The 19,586-nt window shown below is 26.8% G+C and overlaps 1 protein-coding gene and 1 non-coding gene across 3 annotated transcripts; one reads left to right on the plus strand and one right to left on the minus strand.

The window, feature by feature from the left end:
* Positions 1-2,114: 2,114 nt before the first annotated feature.
* LOC129989298 (E3 ubiquitin-protein ligase rnf146-like) lies at positions 2,115-10,870 on the plus strand. Of its 2 annotated transcripts, none has more exons than XM_056097738.1 (5): positions 2,115-2,244; positions 3,828-3,864; positions 5,051-5,196; positions 6,165-6,334; positions 8,718-10,870. In XM_056097738.1, exons 2-5 carry the CDS (start codon positions 3,840-3,842, stop codon positions 8,992-8,994), a joined length of 618 nt encoding a protein of 205 aa, XP_055953713.1. In that variant the 5' UTR covers positions 2,115-2,244; positions 3,828-3,839; the 3' UTR covers positions 8,995-10,870. The 2 variants fall into 2 exon arrangements, with proteins under 2 accessions (XP_055953713.1, XP_055953714.1); XM_056097739.1 differs by lacking the exon at positions 2,115-2,244 and adding an exon at positions 2,470-2,579.
* Positions 10,871-16,614: 5,744 nt separating this feature from the next.
* Trnag-ucc (transfer RNA glycine (anticodon UCC)) lies at positions 16,615-16,686 on the minus strand. The gene has a single exon. It is a non-coding gene; the product is annotated as a tRNA-Gly (tRNA).
* Between the last annotated feature and the right edge of the window lie 2,900 nt (positions 16,687-19,586).

Consider the following 19,586-nt stretch of genomic DNA (forward strand, 5'->3'; position numbering starts at 1 on the left):
GATTTACAATATAAATCCTAAGTCTACATACCAAGTTTTATCCATCTAGCTCTTTATGTTTTGTAGTTGTCGTGTTCACTTTTATTCAAACAGCCAGCCAGACAGCTTACATGTGAATGGATTTCGTTCAAAATTTGATAGAAATTTACAAATTTGGTGTAAAAATTATATACTGAATTTCAGCTGTCTAGTTCAAAGTGTTCTTAAATTATCCCGATCACAGACAGACAGACATAATACCATGTGTTTTTCTGGCACAGGAAGGTCTAAAATGTCGAGAATCGCCAAAATCTCGACTTCGAATTTTTCGAAAATTACAACACTTTTTTTTTTGTACACTTTATATATACAAGAATGTAAAGCTTACATTACAAAAAGCGACACAAAATTTTTAAAGATATCTTTAACTTACATACATAAATAAAATCTTTATTCAAACACTTACATAAATTACAACCGTGCATGTCAACAGTCAAATAAATAACAGATTTATATTTAACATACATATATATAAAGCCCATTTTTATTCAGCAACTTAATTCGAAATGTTAAACGAAATATCAGATGTTTAAGCTACATAATTAATAATTAACTTCCATTAAAAATGTTTATAAATATGCCTCACTTGCATGAGCTAATGATAGTTAAATCTTGGCAGAAAAAAATAAGAAAAAGACGTGAAAGACGATAACAAGTCGAAAATTATTTGTTAAAATTAATATTTAAGCAAAGTAATTATTCTTTCTTTTATTGAAAAATTCTATTTGACCAAGCATTACAAAATTTATGTAATTTGAATGGAAAAAAAAAAATGTTTCAATTTTTTTATTAAAAAAAAACCTAGTTTTATTTCAAATTTTAATTATCCAAAAATGAATACTAGAAAGGCTACTGCCGGCGTCCTGGCATAGGGGTAGCGCGTCTTCCCCGTGATCCGGGCATCCCGGGTTCGAGTCCCTGTTTGGGCCTGGTTGTTCTATCTGTGAGATGTGTGAATGTGCCCTCCTGTAAAAAGGGGTTGTGCAAGCGAATGAGTGATGCGTGAGTGGCAAAGTCGTACTCTTGGCCCTAGTTGGCGCTGCTATAAAAAATAAGAGACGTTCCCCCTCAGGCTTAAATCGCTGTCCTCGTGACAGCGGGCTTGTCAGTGGCAAGTGCCATAAGAAAACAAACAAACAAACAAAGAAAGGCTACTAGAAAGACTGCGATGGCCTGGTGGAAAGGTCTCGGCTTCGAAATAGGAGGGTTTTAGGTTCGAAACCCAATTATATAAAAGAACCGTCGTGTACGTGAGTCTGGTACACGCTCAATCCATCGAGGCCAAACGTCTTCCCATTGGTGTGGCGTGGAACTTTGTAAAACGGGTACGAGCTCAGACGTCATCCTCGTCATCTGACAGCGACTAAATTACGAAGTCCGCCCCAAAATAGCTATAGTGTTGCTTTAAAACGGGGCGTTAATACAACTAAAAAATTCCCTGCTATATTTTTATTATTACGTTAATTAATAAAATGTAAGCAATAATATCGAGCATTACACATTTAATTACAAAATCCTGACTTTACATTGAATTTGGAATGATATTTTTAGTTATATAACAACTATAATTTTATAGCATAAATTAACATTACAATGTAATTATGCAAGACTAGAGTTTCTGAATTTTTTTTAAATATATTTTCCCATTATTTATTTTATTTCGTCAATTTTTTTATAAAACAAAAACTCGCAGATTAATTTATATTAAGAATATTACCATTATTTTTTATTTTAATTTTAAATATAAACTAAGTTTAATTAAAATGAATATTATTTATTAATTAAAGATGTCAGCTACGGAAATTTTGGATTAAAAGTAATAAAAATTATAAATCTTAATAATTATTAATATGATTACAATGTATGAATAATATATTTGAATATAAAGTTTTGAATCAAATTATCTTAAAACGGTGTCTGATCATAATTCTAGATAACTTTGGGATCCGGATTCCAGAACGGAATTGATCGAATCCGTTTTTCTTTTTCCATTCTCATTCAATGTGAACCGAATATTAAAGGTTCTCAAAAGTTGCAGTGTTAAAATTATTGTCTTTTAACCAATTGGAGTTTGGGATTCTTTTGGTACTTTGCTACGTGTAGACAGACGCTTGTTTTGTTATTGGTTGCCGAGATTTTAGTGTAATTGTCATGGATGGATGATAGAATTCATTGTTTTACTCTTCTATAGATTATCCCAATAAAGTAAAACGGATTTATTTATTTTTAAAAGATTTATTGATACATAAAATATTTATTATTGACTTCAAAAAATACCAATTTTATTGTGGATTGAAAAAGAATCAGTTGTAAACATTTTCTTAAAAATCTTTTTAAACTTTTATGCCAAATGATACTGATTTATTTTGCCTCTGAAAATAAATGCTCTCCGATATCTATAGCGATAAAAAGGTTTCGCTTTAACTATCTTTTAGTTATCTGTTTATTAAATCCGCTGTAAAAGAATATCTGATCAAATAATGTAGGTTACACTTATGCCTACATATTAAAAGCAAGTTTTAGAATTCGTAGTTTATAGTGTATGTATAAAAATATTGTACTATTCATATAATGATTGTATTTTAAAGTATTCGCCAAGTTGTTTTTCATCATTTTCAGTATTATTGTTTATAATTGTATTATTAAATCATTAATGTTTTCGACCTTTGTCCAAAAAAGAAAGCAATAACGTAAATATTTGATAAAATGTTCCTTAATATAAATATATATATATATAGAGAGAGATAAGCATATACCTTTTTTTTTTCCCTACTTTCTTATTTAAGTAATTTAATTTTATTGTATTGTATTCTCATTCAAAATTGGAATTATTTCAGTTAAAATTATGTAAAGAAAAATTGAGAATTTTTTCTCAGATAGCAGTAGAATTTGATTATTAACTATTTGATTATAACTGTAGAAATATTAATTGTATTAAATTAGAAGCCTGAAAATAAAATTTGTGATATAATTATTTTATTTTCAATGGACATAGTTAAAACCTTATTATTCTTGTTCTACAAAATGACATTTATCTCATTAGAAAATTAAAAAAATTGGTTTAAAAATTCTTATTAAAATTTATTATTATAAAATATTATTTCTAAATGATTTTTGAAATGGATCAGTATCTAGTATATTAAGTAAAAAGTTAATTTATTGTCATTATTTCATTTTTGCAAATATTTGTGGATGTAAAATACAGATGATATTTAGTAATAAAGATAAATAAATATATTACTATTATTATCATAGTACAGCTTCATTAAGAAGTGTAAATACATTATTAATTTTTTTAAAAAAATTAAGTAATGAATTGCCAGTGACACTTGTTTGTGTATTGATACTAATTAATTGTTCTCTTGGGAAAAAAAATTATATAAAAAGAATGGAAATCTTCATACTTCTACAGTAATAATACTATATGCCAGGAGAGAAAATAATTTAGGCTATATATTTTGATGATAATTTTTTTGACTTGGCTGTTTAAAAAATTATCTTAATTTTTGTGTATAGAATCAATTTTATGATCTGAGATTTTCATGCTTATTGTGTGATATTTTTGCTTTGAGTTCCATTTGAATATTTTTATTTTCTTTTTATAAATAGTACAGTTAGTACAAATATTTGTTTGCCTTAAATTTCGATTTCAACTATTATCTATTATAATATGTTTCACTTTGTCACTCTCAAAAATATGTACATTGAATACTGAGCAATGTTAATAGTGCTTTTAAAATTTGTTAGATATGTAAATATTTTTCTTATGTATGCATATTTTTATTTAGTTTTTTGAAGAAATGGAAGCTGACTCGACCACTGAAGGTAAATCTGTTATTTTCTTTTTAATTTTGACTCGTGTGTTTATATGTTTTTAAAAATTTGAATCACTTAAATATTTTTCTTTCTTTAGATATCTTTTGGTATTTTTGAATTTTTACGTATATACTGTTTTGAACAGAAACAGATTTCTTTTCAAGTTATAACTTAATTAAATAACATGTTATAGATTTATTCTAATTAATGGCATATTAATTTGGCTATGATCCTGCAATTTTTTATTTGAATATTGAATATTCTCCTAGATATTTTATGACATAATATTGGTTGTATAAATTTATACTTTATTTGTTTCATCTTTTACTTTGTCTATTTTTATATGATTTTTTTTTTTTTTTTTGTATTTAAGTATGGAAAGGTTTGAAATCAAAAATGAATCAAATTTAAAAGCTGGCAGTATTGTTGCTTTACTTTATAAAATTACGAAATATGCATTGTTTATTTTATGCAATTTCTATTTTTGTCTGAAATATCTTTTTCGTACAATTATTTTACATAAAGTTATTTAGAATTGCTTTTTAGTAAAGTTTATAAAATTCATCTTGTCCTCATGTTAATTAAATATTAATTCCAAACATGTAACAGATTGATCAAAATTCAGTCTTTTTGATTATTTAAATGCTTATTTTGATTGCGTACAGAAGCATAAATTCTAAAGTTTTCCTTTCAGAATTTAGTCAGTCTAATATGAAAAATTATTATTCATCTATTTTTTAAATAATAATTATTTATTTTGTAAAAAAAAAAAGGAAAAATATCGGACCTTTTTTTTTTTTTTTTTTTTTTTTTGAGTGAAAGAAGAGCATGAAAATGTGAATGGGAAGTCAGTTTTCCATTAATATATGACTAGTTAGAGGGTTTTGATAAATAGGTGCTCCCAATGACACAGAATAACATAATGGATTTCATTGTGTGTGGTGTGATTTTCTGAACTCAAAAAGACTAATCATACAAAATGTAGTGTTCCATCTTTATAGCATTTATAATATATATCATAGAATAGATTAATGCTCTTGTTTAACTGTTTTAACATTAATTGAACTATGTAATTTTCTATTATAGTGAGTTGAATTTATTATTATGGAGAAATATTCTTTTAAAATTCTGTTTTCAGAAAGAAAACATTTGTTTCTTCTTTTCATGTGTATAATATTTTTTCACTTTTTTATAGATAATGATCTAGCTAGCAAATTGGAATGTGCAGTGTGCCTTCAGCCTTGTGTTCAGCCTGTACAGCTGCCATGCCGTCATGTTTTCTGTTACCTTTGTGTAAAAGGTGTGACACATCAAAGTAAACGTTGTGCCATGTGCCGACAGGTACTCACTTTTTTAATCTTTTATCTTTATTTTATATACTTTAGCACAGTTGATCTATTCTTAAAATTACAATCTTTTCTTATTATTTAATATGTATGCACGTATGTGAAATATTGTTCTATAGAAGTGTGAATAGATGTGATTAATAAGAATTCACATTTTTGTTCCTTTTCTTCACTGTAATTAGAAAATTTTGGTTTTGGAGATGTTCTGTGTTAGAACAATGACAATATACTGGTATAGTCCTAATCTGCAGAAGAAAGGGGTGGGAAAGAGGTAATGCAAAAGCACTCGGAACTTATATAGTTTCAGAAAATTATATAGTTAAAATATCATTTTGGTTCAGAACACATTCAGCTCAGAAGAGAAACTAGAAATCAGATGATTAGAAAATAATTATTTAGAATGCAGATAAATTGAGCTTCACCATTTGCTTGGTGCAGAATAGCCAAATATGGCTCTTGCACCAAAAAACACCAAACAAACAAGCAGAGAAATTGAGATTATATGTATGTATTATATTAATATATATAGAGAGATTATATATATTAATTATATATTCTGTTTATCATGTATTTAATGAATTAATAATTATTTATAATGATTTGAAACTTTTATCATTTATTAATTTAAGTATATTGAATTCATATGTTGTTTCTGCAATATTTAAATATATATAATCTTCTGCAATATTTAAAATTACTGGCATCAATATTAGATTAGGTTTGAAGATGATCAGTGTGCTGAAGAGTTTCAATAAATACAGCAGCAGATAATTGATAGCTAAAAGAAATGTTGGTATTATATTCATTCCTTCTTGAATTATTCTATAAAAGGCTTTATATAAATTTTAAAAAATTATGCAAATCATGTTATTTTAAACCATGTTTGATTGGCTAATTTTAAAATTTAATCTTGATACTCTTGTATTATTTTTGTAACATTTTGTTTTTATTTTCTTTTACTAGGAAATCCCTGCAAATTATTTAGATAATCCCAATTTGATTGCCGCTTCAGAGTCATGCATAGCCTTTGAGGGTTATTACCAGTGGTTTTATGAAGGAAGAAATGGCTGGTGGCAGTACGATGATCGCACAAGTTCTGAAATCGAGGCTGCCTTCAAAAAGGGTGAACCGCAGTAAGTTTACGCTTTTAATACATGTAATGAAATTTAAATACATTAACATTGGATGGTTTGTAACTTCATATGTTCATTCTTAACATTCTGCAACAGTTATAGTATACCATTATTTTTAAGGTCTTTGTATGCATTTTATATATTTTTATTTCATATTGTGGTTTTTAGAATCTTTGTATTGATATTTCAAATTGTTGTGGCTATAATTATACATCCATGTGACTTCCTATATTTTGCCTCTTTTATAAATCACTTTGGGTTGTTGTTATTGCTACGTTTTTTTTCTCCCAATATCGTTAAAATCATTAACATCTCCATTGAAATTTTGGGTTGTTCTGAAAATATCAGATACATGCTTAGGTTTGCAAGGATTTTTTGAAAGTAAGTGTTGTAATTTTTAGTATTTTAATACTTTTTCATGTCAATTAATAAATTTCTTGTGTCATTGCTGAAAGTTAGTTTGAATTGTTTAAATTTGATTTCAGTTACATTATTGACTCTATGCAAAAGTGGAAAAGGATTAAAGAGTTTACATGTTTGTTTTTTAATTTGCAGCCTCAACTTATTGGTGTGAAGGCTTTAAAATTTTTTTAATTGTTCTATAATCATGGAAATTAGTAGTAATGATTAATGAATGGGCACTTTAGTCCTGAAGACTTATAACAAATTATACGAATATGTTAATCAATTACAGATACAAACTGTTCAAAGCTGAGTTAATGTCATATGTAATGACTGATGTAAGCATTAAAATTCTCTAAAAGAGTACTAACTAAATAAAAATTGATATTGAATTTAAATAATATTGGATTGAGTTTTGCATTAACTTTTCGAATGACTCTACAACTAAGCCTTTGTACTTATTTTTTTACACCTATTTTTGTGCAACCAAATGCAAAATTGTATCATTTCTTTAACACCATAAAAAAAAAAAAGAGATTCAATTAAACCTGTAGGCTTGTATCTCTTTTTCAATTATATATGTTTCAGTGAGTATTATTGTATATAATTTGTAGAAGTCTGTTTCATTTTTAATTATATAACTAATTTTTATAAAATGTTCAGCTATAAAATGTTGACTATTTTGATTATTATGTATTTATTCAATTTGTAGTTCTATGTGATATATGCAATTTGTTAGTCAACCTCTAAGTTTGGGATGTCTAATGGAAATATTGAACTACTTGTGAGTGATTAGTCTTATTATTGGCATAGAGATTAAGTTGGAGGAAGGCTTGAAATTATCATTGGGTTCTCACTGTATTAAATTAATTTTGATTTTTATAGTAAAGAAATTCCTCATTGAGCCCCCTCTTCCTCATCTAAATATTCTAATCTTCGCTGGTACAACAGCATCAGAGGGCCCTTGTCTCCCTCAAAATTCCATTCCATGCTGTCCTGTTCTTAGCTAATGTTTTCCAGTTTGTGACCTTAATAGTTTTCAAGTTTCTTTTAAGTTGGTCAGCCTACTTAAGTTTTTATCTTCCTCTTTTTTGTGTATCAAATGGTTTATCCAAAAATAATTTTTTTAGTGTCTCAATTCCCATCCAGCTCTCTTCTGTATTGTAATAAATTTAATAATATTTGGCTCTGTATAAAGCTTGTAAATTTCCGAGTTGGTTTTTCTGCAATAATTATCACATTTAATTCCATCAGATATTCTTCTTATAATTACTCATTCATAAATATTGTAATCTAGAGCAACTTAATCTTTTCTTAATCATAATATGTTAGGAAAAATTTTGATAGGAAAAGTTAGCAGTGATTCTGAAATTGAAAATTGAATAAGAATAATGAATTAGTGATTCCATTAATTAATGATGATTAATGGAAAATTGAATTCAAAATAGATATTTGGCAAATTTAATAGACTTTCTTCATTCTAAATGCTACGCAATACAATTTTTATTTACTACTATGTGTGTTATAAGTATTTGTGGTTTTTTAAACTACCTTTTTGGACATCTTAATCTATATTGGTAAATTATTTTGACTGATTTTATTTAATTTATTAGAATTGGGCTATTTAAAATTATAAGTTCACACTTAGTTTAAGATTTACTTTTTTTAAATAACCTACTTTTGAATTAAACTTGAAAATAGAAAAAGTCAGTTCAGCCAACTTGGCGATTTACGAAATCTGATCTGACTTATTGCAACATGTTACTTTTAAATGTATTCTAGAAATTTTTGAACTGGTATGTAGATATAGCTGCTGCATACTTTGTGTGTGTGTGTGTGTGCATTGTTGTTATTTTGAACTTTATATTTACCTATTCATGTTCAAATAATTGATTTATTGTGTGTGTGTGCATTGTTGTTATTTTGAACTTTATATTTACCTATTCATGTTCAAATAATTGATTTATTTGTTTAATTGTAGGTGTGAAGTTCTTATTGCAGGATTTTTGTACATAATAGATTTTCAGAAAAACCTTCAAGTTAGAAGGTGTGACCCTTATAGGAAGCGTCGCATTAAGAGAGATTTAATTACAATTCCAAAAAAAGGTGTTGCTGGGATAAGGCATGTACCTGGAAATTCTACTTCTGATGTAAATAGAGATGGTGATAACAATGGGACTGCAGATAATTTATCTAATGATGACATTAGTCAGAATGATCCTGAAGTTGATGATAGCTCAAATGACAGTGAAAGCTAGTAACATTTTTTGCTCATTAAAATGTACAGATATGAATAAGTAAAAAGACTTTTAATCTGTTTCATGTATTCAAACTATTTGCATTAAATTTATCTTAATTTTTAAAAAAATTTATATATGGATTTTTTTTGTTTCATAACTAAATTAATGCAGAATATATGCATTTAAAAAAAATGGAGAACAAATCGAAAATCTCTTTAAAAACATGAACTTATTTCTTCACAAAATATGCACAGATTAAATATAAAAAAAAAAGATTAGGATTTCTTTTGTTTTATATATCAATTATTTATAAAAGTTTCATGCATACATTCTTAGATAAATATTATATGTGTGAAGTTCAATTTTTTTTTTCTTGCTAAATTTATACTTTAATGCATATATTTTAAGAAATTGCTTTTATTAGAATGCCTAATTCTGAAATTTTATATTGATTTTTAGAATATTAAATTAAACCACGTTGATTAGTAAATTCAACCACACTGTGCTTTATAATATCACCACTTTGAAACTTAGATGAAAGTTACATTTTCTGTTTTGTTAATTGATTATTAGACTTCAAGTAGCATTTTTTTCTAAAATATGATGCCTTAAATCTATAAATTAGAAAAAAAATATTCAGTAAAGATTATTCTAATATTGGATGTGTGTTCTTAACTGCTTGAATTTTATTTTGAAAATTATGAAATTTTTTTTCTAATTTCATAATAATACTTTTATCGAATTAATATCTTAAGTGCCAAAAGCAAATTGTCTGACACGCCAATATCTTGAATTATTTAATTCAATTACTTTATTTTATTTTTTCTGAATGGTTTACTTAAATGATCTGTGATTTATTTCATTATAGTTTTTTTGCAAGTGATATACTGGTGATAGTACTTCATAATAGCAACTTGTTTCTTTAAAATCTTTTAATTATTTGCTCTCTCTCTCTCTTTCTCATATTTAAATATAATAATCTCTTAAATACATAAAATGGGTTGATTTTGAATTAATCGTGGAAGTCTTTTAGATATTAATTTCTAGGAAATTGTGGTTTTCATTTGTTTTGATTTATTTGCCGTTGAATGTAAGTTTCCTCATGAATAATGAGTAGAAGATAGATACCTTTAATCCCGTCCAATGTGCAATTAAATATTGTATTATTAAGCAGTTTAACTGGGTTTTTTTTTTCTTCTTCTTTTTTTTCCCTTTTTCTTTAAATTCTCGTCCAAAATAAACAATTTATATTTATTTTTGTGTTTTTCTTAATTTCTGCATAATAAATATCATACCCAAATAATTTAAATATAAATATTTGGGTATGATATTTATTATTTATAATAAATATTTTTTATAAATATAAGATGAACCTTTTATTTTTCTGTTAAAAATTCTATAATTTGATCAAACAGGAAAGAGATAAAAATTCCATATTAATAATAAAACTACAATTCATCTTTTAATTATTGCTATAGATGTGACATCATAAACCATTTAATATCTTTTAATAAATGTTTTAAATGAAATTCTTTTGAATTTCTCGTTTCTTATTATTTGGCAATAGAATTTTTTAAAATTATTCACTATTTTATAGCATAGAATTAATCTTCTATTTTTGTATAAATTTCAAGTGTGTTTTATGAAGTTATGCCTGAGTGTTCTTGGCTCAGAGAACTTAAGCTGTGTTACTTCTTCATATTTAATTTCATCCAAGTGGCAAATGTTATGATATATGGCTTATTTATTTTTGTATAAAAGTTTGAATTGTTATTGGAATTTATGTAAAAAAAATTTTTGTACATAAGTTGGAAGTCTTTCTCTCTGATGTTTTTCAGAGTATATTCAACTTTAATCTCTTCTTTATATTTTATGTATCAGATTAAATAAACAGCTTGTCTTGCAAATTTGCTGTATTTATTCTTTTCATAATTTCACCCACTCCATTCTCATTTTTGTATCTATAAACATTGGCTAATTAAGTTATAGAATGGAAAAATTACAAGATATGTGATTTTTCTTAATTTTGTAGTCTTAAATATGAATCTAGATATAAAAATTTAAAAGTAACAGCAATATTACCCATGATTTAGATTTAAATATTGACAAATTAAGTTATAGAATGAAAAAATTACAGGATGTGAGATTTCTCTTAATTTTTTGGTTTTAAATATGATCCTCGATATAAAAATTTAAAAGTAACTGCTATATAACCCATGATTTAGATTTAAAGTTGATTGATATGTTGCTTAATGAAACTGTTTTTGAAATGAAGTTTTACATTTCATGGTAATCTTTATGTAGCTTTTAAATTCCTAGAAAAAGTATTTCATTTTCACTTGCATATGGCTTTCTTTCAAATATCGTCTTCAGATAGTTAGTCTTTTTTGTAATAAAAGAGAGCTTATTTGTAGACATCATATCTCAAGGTAGTTAGCTCATCAGGAAACCTTAATGGTCAAGGAAAATATCGGACAAAGTCAAAGAAATTTATTCTAAAACTGGAATTTTTTTTTAATTTATTTCGACACTTGTTAACTTAGTCAACAGTTTGTTAGTCTCCCCCCCCCCCCTCCTAAATAGAATGAAACAGTGTTGGCACCCAGTGAAAATCGGTCATTTATTGAAGACAGAAACATAGGCCATCCATGTATCTGCTTACATGCTTGGCAGTGGGATATTTATATTATAATATGAGATGGGCTAAAATTTATCCCAGATTATTAAAGATGGACCCAGATTTTTCAATGGTTGAATTTTTCATGGCAATTAAATGGTTCATTTTTTTCAATGGTTGAAAGTTTTATGACAAGTAAATGGCTCATTTTTTTCAATGGTTGAAAGTTTTATGACAAGTAAATAGTTCATTTTCATTCAATTGTTGAATTTTTCATGACAATATAATGGTTCACTTTGTTTCAATGGTTGAAGGTTTCATGACAAATTGTTCATTTTTCATTTTGTAAGTAAAAACTTAGTTTTTATGTGTAGAAAATTTATTTAATCTCAGTGCTGCCACTCCTATGAACTAAAAATATAGTTATTTTAAATCATTGTATTTTTTTAAGCTTTCAAGTTGCCACTCTCATTACTTAATCAAATTTTGTATCATTCTGAAAAATTATTATTAACTCATTTTAAAAAATTAGCTTTTGTCTATTTCTAAACATTATTTGGTATATTCTGATTTTACAAAAACCTATGAGATTTAATAATGAAACTAGAATTTTATTTATTATTTTATGTAAAAGTATTTTTGCATTAAAAAGATTATATATATATTTATTTTAATAGAAATATTTTCATTTTAAGCAATGATAACTATCTATAATGGCAGTGAATATAAAAATATTGTTCATTAAATATATCTTTTAATTTATAAACTTACTTTTCTTCTCTGTTTACTATTCCGTTTTGCTGTAATAATGACAAGTGGAATATGGAATGGTCAATTATTTACTTGACGGAGTATTGCTGAGAAATTATTAGGAGTTGGATTTACATGGTTAAATTATTTGACCAGTAGCTATCAAATGTGACATATATATACCGTGCAGAATAGAAATGTGCATCTTAGAGTGATTTTTTGAAATTAAGAATTTTCTGTGAAAGTATTATTACATGAAATTAAATTTTATGCCATTTCAAAATTTTAAGAATTGCATTTTTAACGATACATTTTAATAGTCATGCAATTTTTTCCTGAATTTCAGCAATTTTAAATTTTTTTTGCCTACTTTCCAACTATAGATTATATTGTAGCTCTGAAATTCAAACTGTTTTCTTTATTTCAATTCAATATTTTATCTTGTGATTTTATTCCATTATTGAAAGCTAATGAAGAAGGATTTTGTTTAATACCTATGCAGTTTACAAGACAAATAAAAATTTTTAAAAAAATAAATAAAAAGGACAATTATATTTTTAATAAAGCTATAATATCATGTGTTTGATATTCATTAGGAACGTATATGTACACAATGAACAGAACATGTGTAAGATTATTGAAGTTACACGGTTTTAATATCTGATGCTGTAATGGAATCATGGACATGAAGTCAGTTATTTCTAAACGATTTATTTGACTTTAAATCTAATCAAAATCACTTGCGAATCAGTTGATCGCCAAAGGCTATTAATATGCAATAAATATTAGTGATTATATGCAATATATACTAATATGCAATAAATATTAATGATCGAATTTTATTGAAAACTAATTATTGAAATTATTTTTGGAGCTCACTAGCTAATTTCTTTTAAGACATATTAAATTTTTGTAATTTCTTAATAAGGCATAGACTTCCAGCTAAAAAAAATGCTTTAAATGACGTAAAGAATTATATTTTTTTTATTATTTCGGTGTTTTGTTATAGTGTTGAAAAAATTAGAAAATCTAAAATTTTCTATTAATATCCTTGTCTTGTTCGTTATATTTAATTATATATTCTTGAGACATTCGATTTTTTTTTAAAAGCCCATTTTACTGCGACAAAAACTGATAAAGTTATTAAGCTTTGAATAATTGTACTATTCATTCGTTAGAGACTGTCTCATGCATTATCAACCTTGCAATTAACTTGTTTTTTACAGGACGATTGATGATCTGTACAAAATTAGGAAATAAAAATGGATGATAATTTAGTTTAGTTATATTAACTTCTTATTTGAGGCAAAATGAGAGCTATTTTAAGATGCGATTTTGAATTTCGGCCAGATGACGTGGACGACACCTCAGCTGGCACCCATCATCAACATCTCTCCAAACTTTCGAAAACACATTTCTGGAATTGTGCCTATGCTTACAACTCAGCTTTGAAATAGACAGATGAAATTTAGTAAGTGGTCTTCATACGAAATTTGTAAATTTCTGTCAAATTTTGGTGGAAATCCATTTAAAGGAAATCTCTGTCTGACTGATCGCAAGTGAACACGGGGAAAAAACAAAACGATTAAAAATAGATAGAATTTAGTACACAGTTTTAGCATTTAAACTACATTTCTATATTAAATTATTGTTCAGGGACTGATCATATGTTGAATGCATTCGCTTGCATGTAAAAGTGATAACTCAGAAATGCAACGATTTAGATAAATATATTAGTTTGTGATCTTGTAACTAAAAATATAGTTATATGTCAAATTTTAATTTTAATTGATCGATAAAAAGACGTTAAAGACTCCAGTTAAATTTTTTTTTCTTTTTATTACGAAGCACAAGACGTTCATACGCGAAACTGAAAATAAAGATTTGAGCAGTCGTGACACGCTTAATGCGGAAGGAAGCGGTGATAACATAAGGAGCACACAAGAAAGTTTCGAGAAAGTCTATCCTGTTGGGTTTCATATTATTTTCTAGATAATTTATTTCTGTGTTTTCATTTGATTTACCAGAACAGTGTATTCGTACTTATTCAAATTAAAATTGTGTCGTTTAAATTTCAAAACGTGATTCTTAGAAATTTTCAGTGCTTACTAGTTCTTTTATAGGTTTGTGTAATCAACTTATTTTGAGCAGACTGATTGACTTTTAAGTCCAGATAAATATTGTATTAAATTATTGAAATTGTATTAAAAGAAATTTCATTCGCTCCCCCATTTTCTTTAGTTTTTTTTTTTTTTTTTATACGCAAGATATTGAAAACTGCCTTCTCTAAAATATTTCTTAAATTATTATTTTAGCTTGTCATAATATTTGTTATTTAAAACTATTTATATTGAGATTAAGACAAAATCTGCACAAAATATCTTGCTTTGAAAGTTGAAGATGGGTGTGGGGGGTGGGTGAAACTTGCATGTCCATTGGGTTTCATATTTTCATTGTCATTGTCTTTCCCGGGTAAATATAACTCCGTCTCGAAGAGTTATAAAAATTTAATAATTAATTTAATTATTAAATTTTATTTCGAATTTAAAGCGCTTTTATTTTCGAAATTTCTTCCGGCCAGATTTGGAATAACTCAAAAATTTGAAGTGAAAAATTTTCATGTTTAAAAGTAATTGTAGCATGTAGTTGTTTTCATCAATGAAATAATATAACTTTCATTTTCTGTTTCACGAAGTATAACAAAGATAAAGAATATTAATCATTTAAAAAAAAAAGATTTAAACTCTAAATTTTGACGAATCTTCACCTTGAAACCTCTGAGAATCCTAAAAACTCATTTTTTAAATTATATCTGTCGGCCTTTCTATTTAAGTGATAATACAAAACGTTCGTGTGCGGAACTCTAAAAATAAAAATCTGAGCACTCGTGAATACTCACGGTTTTGCTGAAGTTCACAATTTTTAACATCTTTAGAATGAAGGCTGAAGAGAAGGTTAGGAGAAATTACTCCCATTGACTTAAAGAAAAATAATTTTGTTGACGTACATTTAAAACCCAATATAATCTTTCGACATATTTCCCCCATGGATTAAAAATTAAAAATTTATATTTGAACATTACAAAATGCCACAGGTTCGACACTTCACATGAAATTCTGAAATAATAACAAGCCAATGTGTGATCCTGATGAAAATTAAGATGGGATAAATGACTACTTTAGATAATGCCCGATTCAGTTATTAAATCTAGTTAGTGGCTTGTTAGGAGTAACTCAGTATTGAAGTTAATTTGAAATTAGACCGGATAATCAAAGCTTATGTTAATCCGAATAATCGACTTTACCTAGAGATATCATGTAACTTTTAACACCAGATATCATCACTCCTGATATCGGAGTCAAACTCAAGAGCACCAATTCGGAATGTAAAATTGAACTATGCTTTAATTATTATTTCTTTAAAAGTAAATATTTTAGGAAATAAAATAAAAATTTGTAAATGGAAAATATAATTAAAATATACTTACGGATACGGATGATCCGTCATGGCATAATTTTTATGGTATTATTACTTTCCACGAGATGGCAGCACAAACTACTAAGCCATGGAAATCTTAAATGAATTTCTATTGGTTAAATCCTGCTTTGAGTTTTTATATGTATAATATTTCAATACAGATATTTAAGGGAAAAAAAATCCATATTCTTAAACTCTTTAAAGACAATTCTACGAAGACTCTTTTTCTGTTTATATGTGCAACTTTTTTTTTCTCAATTATTTTGTAGCAAATATGTTATGAAATTAATCTAATGAATTTTGAGGGGGAAAAAAAGACAATATGGAGGAAAAATTATTTCGTACCATCTTGTCCCAACTATTTATTTTCCTTTGTGAGACATTACTTCAATAAATAAATATCTTTTTGGACAAAATGTGAGAAAAAAATTCGATTTTCATCTATTTCTAATTTGCTTTACTTCAAAGTTTTATTTATTTATTTTTTAATTTCGATAAACTAAATTTAAGATACGATCTAAAGAAAATCATAATTATGCAAATTTATAATGATATGTTTTCATTTTGGATAATATATATTTTACAATGAGACATAAATTTTAAAAAAATCGATCTGCTATTAGATATTTATTATTTGCGGAATATCCAACTGGATTTTCTGAGAATTAAAAAATTATGCACACTTAAAAAATTGTCCAAGCAATATTTGCTCTTTAAATTAAATGTACATAATAGATTTTTTTATGAGAATTTATTTTATAATATAAGAGTAGTTTAAAAAGAAAAATTGAACCTGCGTCGGCCGGGAGTCGAACCCGGGTCAACTGCTTGGAAGGCAGCTATGCTAACCGTTATACCACCGACGCTTCGAAACATATGTAGAAATACTACTTGAAATATAATAATTTAAATCACTTGGCTTGGATAATTATTGGAACTATAAAATGTATTCATTTTGGCGGCTTGTTATTTTATTAATGAAATTTGAGATACGATTGTCACATATTAAAAATTGTAATAGAAAATCTCATGCATATTGACGTAGTGTTTAACAAATAAAAATAAAAGATTATTTATGATACAAATTTTTAATATCATTAAAAATTTGCTTCCTTTCTTTTATGTGGAATCTTTTCTATTGATAATTTTCACGAACACTCAAATAAAAATTAGTTACTAAAATCTGCTTAAAGCAAACAGTGGTCCACTAAAAAAAAGAAATCAGGCATGACACAGGCTTGGAACAAAAATAAATAAATAATAATAAATAACAAAAACATAAAACAATAATAAAAAAAAATTAAAAAATAAAATAATAGAAAAAAAAAAAACTTTATGTAACAAAGAGTTTTGTCAATGAGGAGTGAAAGCGTATGATTAAATGAACAATAAAATGAACTTTATACCAAATTTCTTTCGTTTAGCTCAGAGTGATTTTTAGAAATTGTGGTCATAGATATGATTCCAAAAAAGTTCCATGGTAAACTCGGTAGGTCTAAAACGTGGAGATTCATCAAAATATCAAGTTTGATTTTATTTATTTATTTATTTTTGACGATCACATTACTTTTTTTAAGCATACATCGTATAAGATAACGTTAAAAGGCCCAAAGAAGGTACATTTGATTTTATTCTTTTACTTTTACATAAGTTACTTTTAAAGTTTTTTTTTTTTTTTGTTATATACGCGTATAAGTTTATTACCCTTTTTAACTATCTTTTAAGCAAGCTTAAAAGTATACACAATTTTATTCCGCAAAGGAGATTTGGTAAGTTTAAAGAAAGTTTAAATTTAATTACTTCCAAGAAAAAAAATATTTTGAAGCTGTCGACGTAAAAATTCTCAGCTTAAGTAATAAATTAGAATAGAAAACCTATAAAAGAAGTGCCGTCACCAGTCTGAAATTCGTTTTTAAACCACTGAATGCATAAATAGAGATTATTTTATTCAGACCAAAATTTATGACAGATGACCTGTATATTGAACTCAGACATATAAATTCAAATGAAATTAAAATCAATACAATCTTAAATAAACTCATTCTTATTTCATATAAATTTATAGCTGTGCATAATATATTATTCGAATAGTATTAACCAAGAATGTTATTCTGTATGCAAATGCTTTGCTTTCAGATTCAGAAGAAAATTTTTTTTATACGAATGATACATTATTTAACATTTTCTTTTTATTTTCTTATATACGTAGTATAGAGAAAGTACAGTAATCGTCAAAAAGTTGTGACTTGAGATTTTGACGAATCACCACGTTTAAGATTTTCCCTGAGTTCAGAAAACACATTTTTGTAAAATGTCTGTCGGTCACAAATATAACTCAAGCTAGACGGTTGAAAGTTGGTATATGGTCTTTACAACAAATTTGCACATTTCTATCACATTTTCAGTAAAATGGATTCAAGGATGTCCATCTGTACGGCTGTTCAATTATAAGTTAACATGATAACTACAAAATGAAAAGAGCTAGATAGATAAGATTAAGTACACTGATATAGCATCTATAGTGTAGACGCCTGTTAAATTTCGAGCCAAAATCAACAACGCCTTGACTATCGGTGGATCTGTACTTTCAAAAACATATAAACGCGATAATTCAAAAACGCAGTGACTTAAATGTATCAAATTAGGTATGGGTGATTTTTTTTTTTAAATCTGTAGTGGATGTTATGAGCGAGGATAAAACCTGGGACCTTGTGGTTCGCAGCCCAGTAACATGACCACGATACAAAAGCATTTGCTCGGGTAGCGTAGCTGTTAACTAGCTTATAAGCTTTCCATTACAAATCGTTTGGGAAATGCGCTTCTGAAAACCAAATTCAATTTTCGGATATTTTTAACCGCATGCCAGGGATTAATTGCCAAATAACTCGCCAAGGATGACACGTTAGATTCAGTAAAACTACTAAGTTAACGCCAAAAGTTAATATTTCGTAAATATTATACGCCAATGATATGCAAGGCGTTCTCTGCCGTGACAAGTTTATTAAAGAGTTCATTAAAAGTTTTCATTCAAAGGAAATTTAATATGCGATTTTATCACTAAAATTGTTGATTTCTATCAAATTTTGGAGGAGATGCACTGAAAGAAAGTCTGTCCGCCCTGTGCATATAAACTCGCTCATTCAAAAATACTACTAGCTATAGTATTGGCCAAAATTTTATAAATCTTTTTTTTTTTTTTTTTTTTTTTTTTTTTTGAAAAATACATTCTTGAGATACGATGGCTCAAAACAACAATTTTATTGGGTGAAATATCATAAAATTATTATTTTCAAGATAATTTAATCAAGGTTTTAATAAAATAATTTTATAATGGGTATTTACATTGGAACAGCAGTAATAAAGAAAGAAAGTAACATAAAAATAATGCTATAAACAAAAATTCTTACATATGGTAATTAATACTTATTTGAGTTTCAATCATATCCTTCAAACGTCTTCCCATGCTTTTAGTTCCTCAGCTGTGATGTCATGATTGAATTATTGTTTCATTTATTGGGTTTTATTGCTAGGTTGTTTTTGAACTAGTTTCTTTAATCTGTTCTATTGATTATCGATTAAGTTCAGGTATGGGCTATTCTCAGGCTCAGCAGTGAAATGCGTTTGTCTTGAAGCCAGGTTTTGCATACAGTGACAACATGACATTGTGATGAAAGCTGATGAGCTCTTCATTATTTGTGGAAAAAATCACATGTGGAAAGCAGCAAACAGTTTAAGAATGAACACGATTTTTGGAGCATTTATATTC

Source organism: Argiope bruennichi, chromosome 10, assembly GCF_947563725.1.
Source record: "Argiope bruennichi chromosome 10, qqArgBrue1.1, whole genome shotgun sequence".
Taxonomy (NCBI): Eukaryota; Metazoa; Arthropoda; class Arachnida; order Araneae; family Araneidae; genus Argiope; species Argiope bruennichi.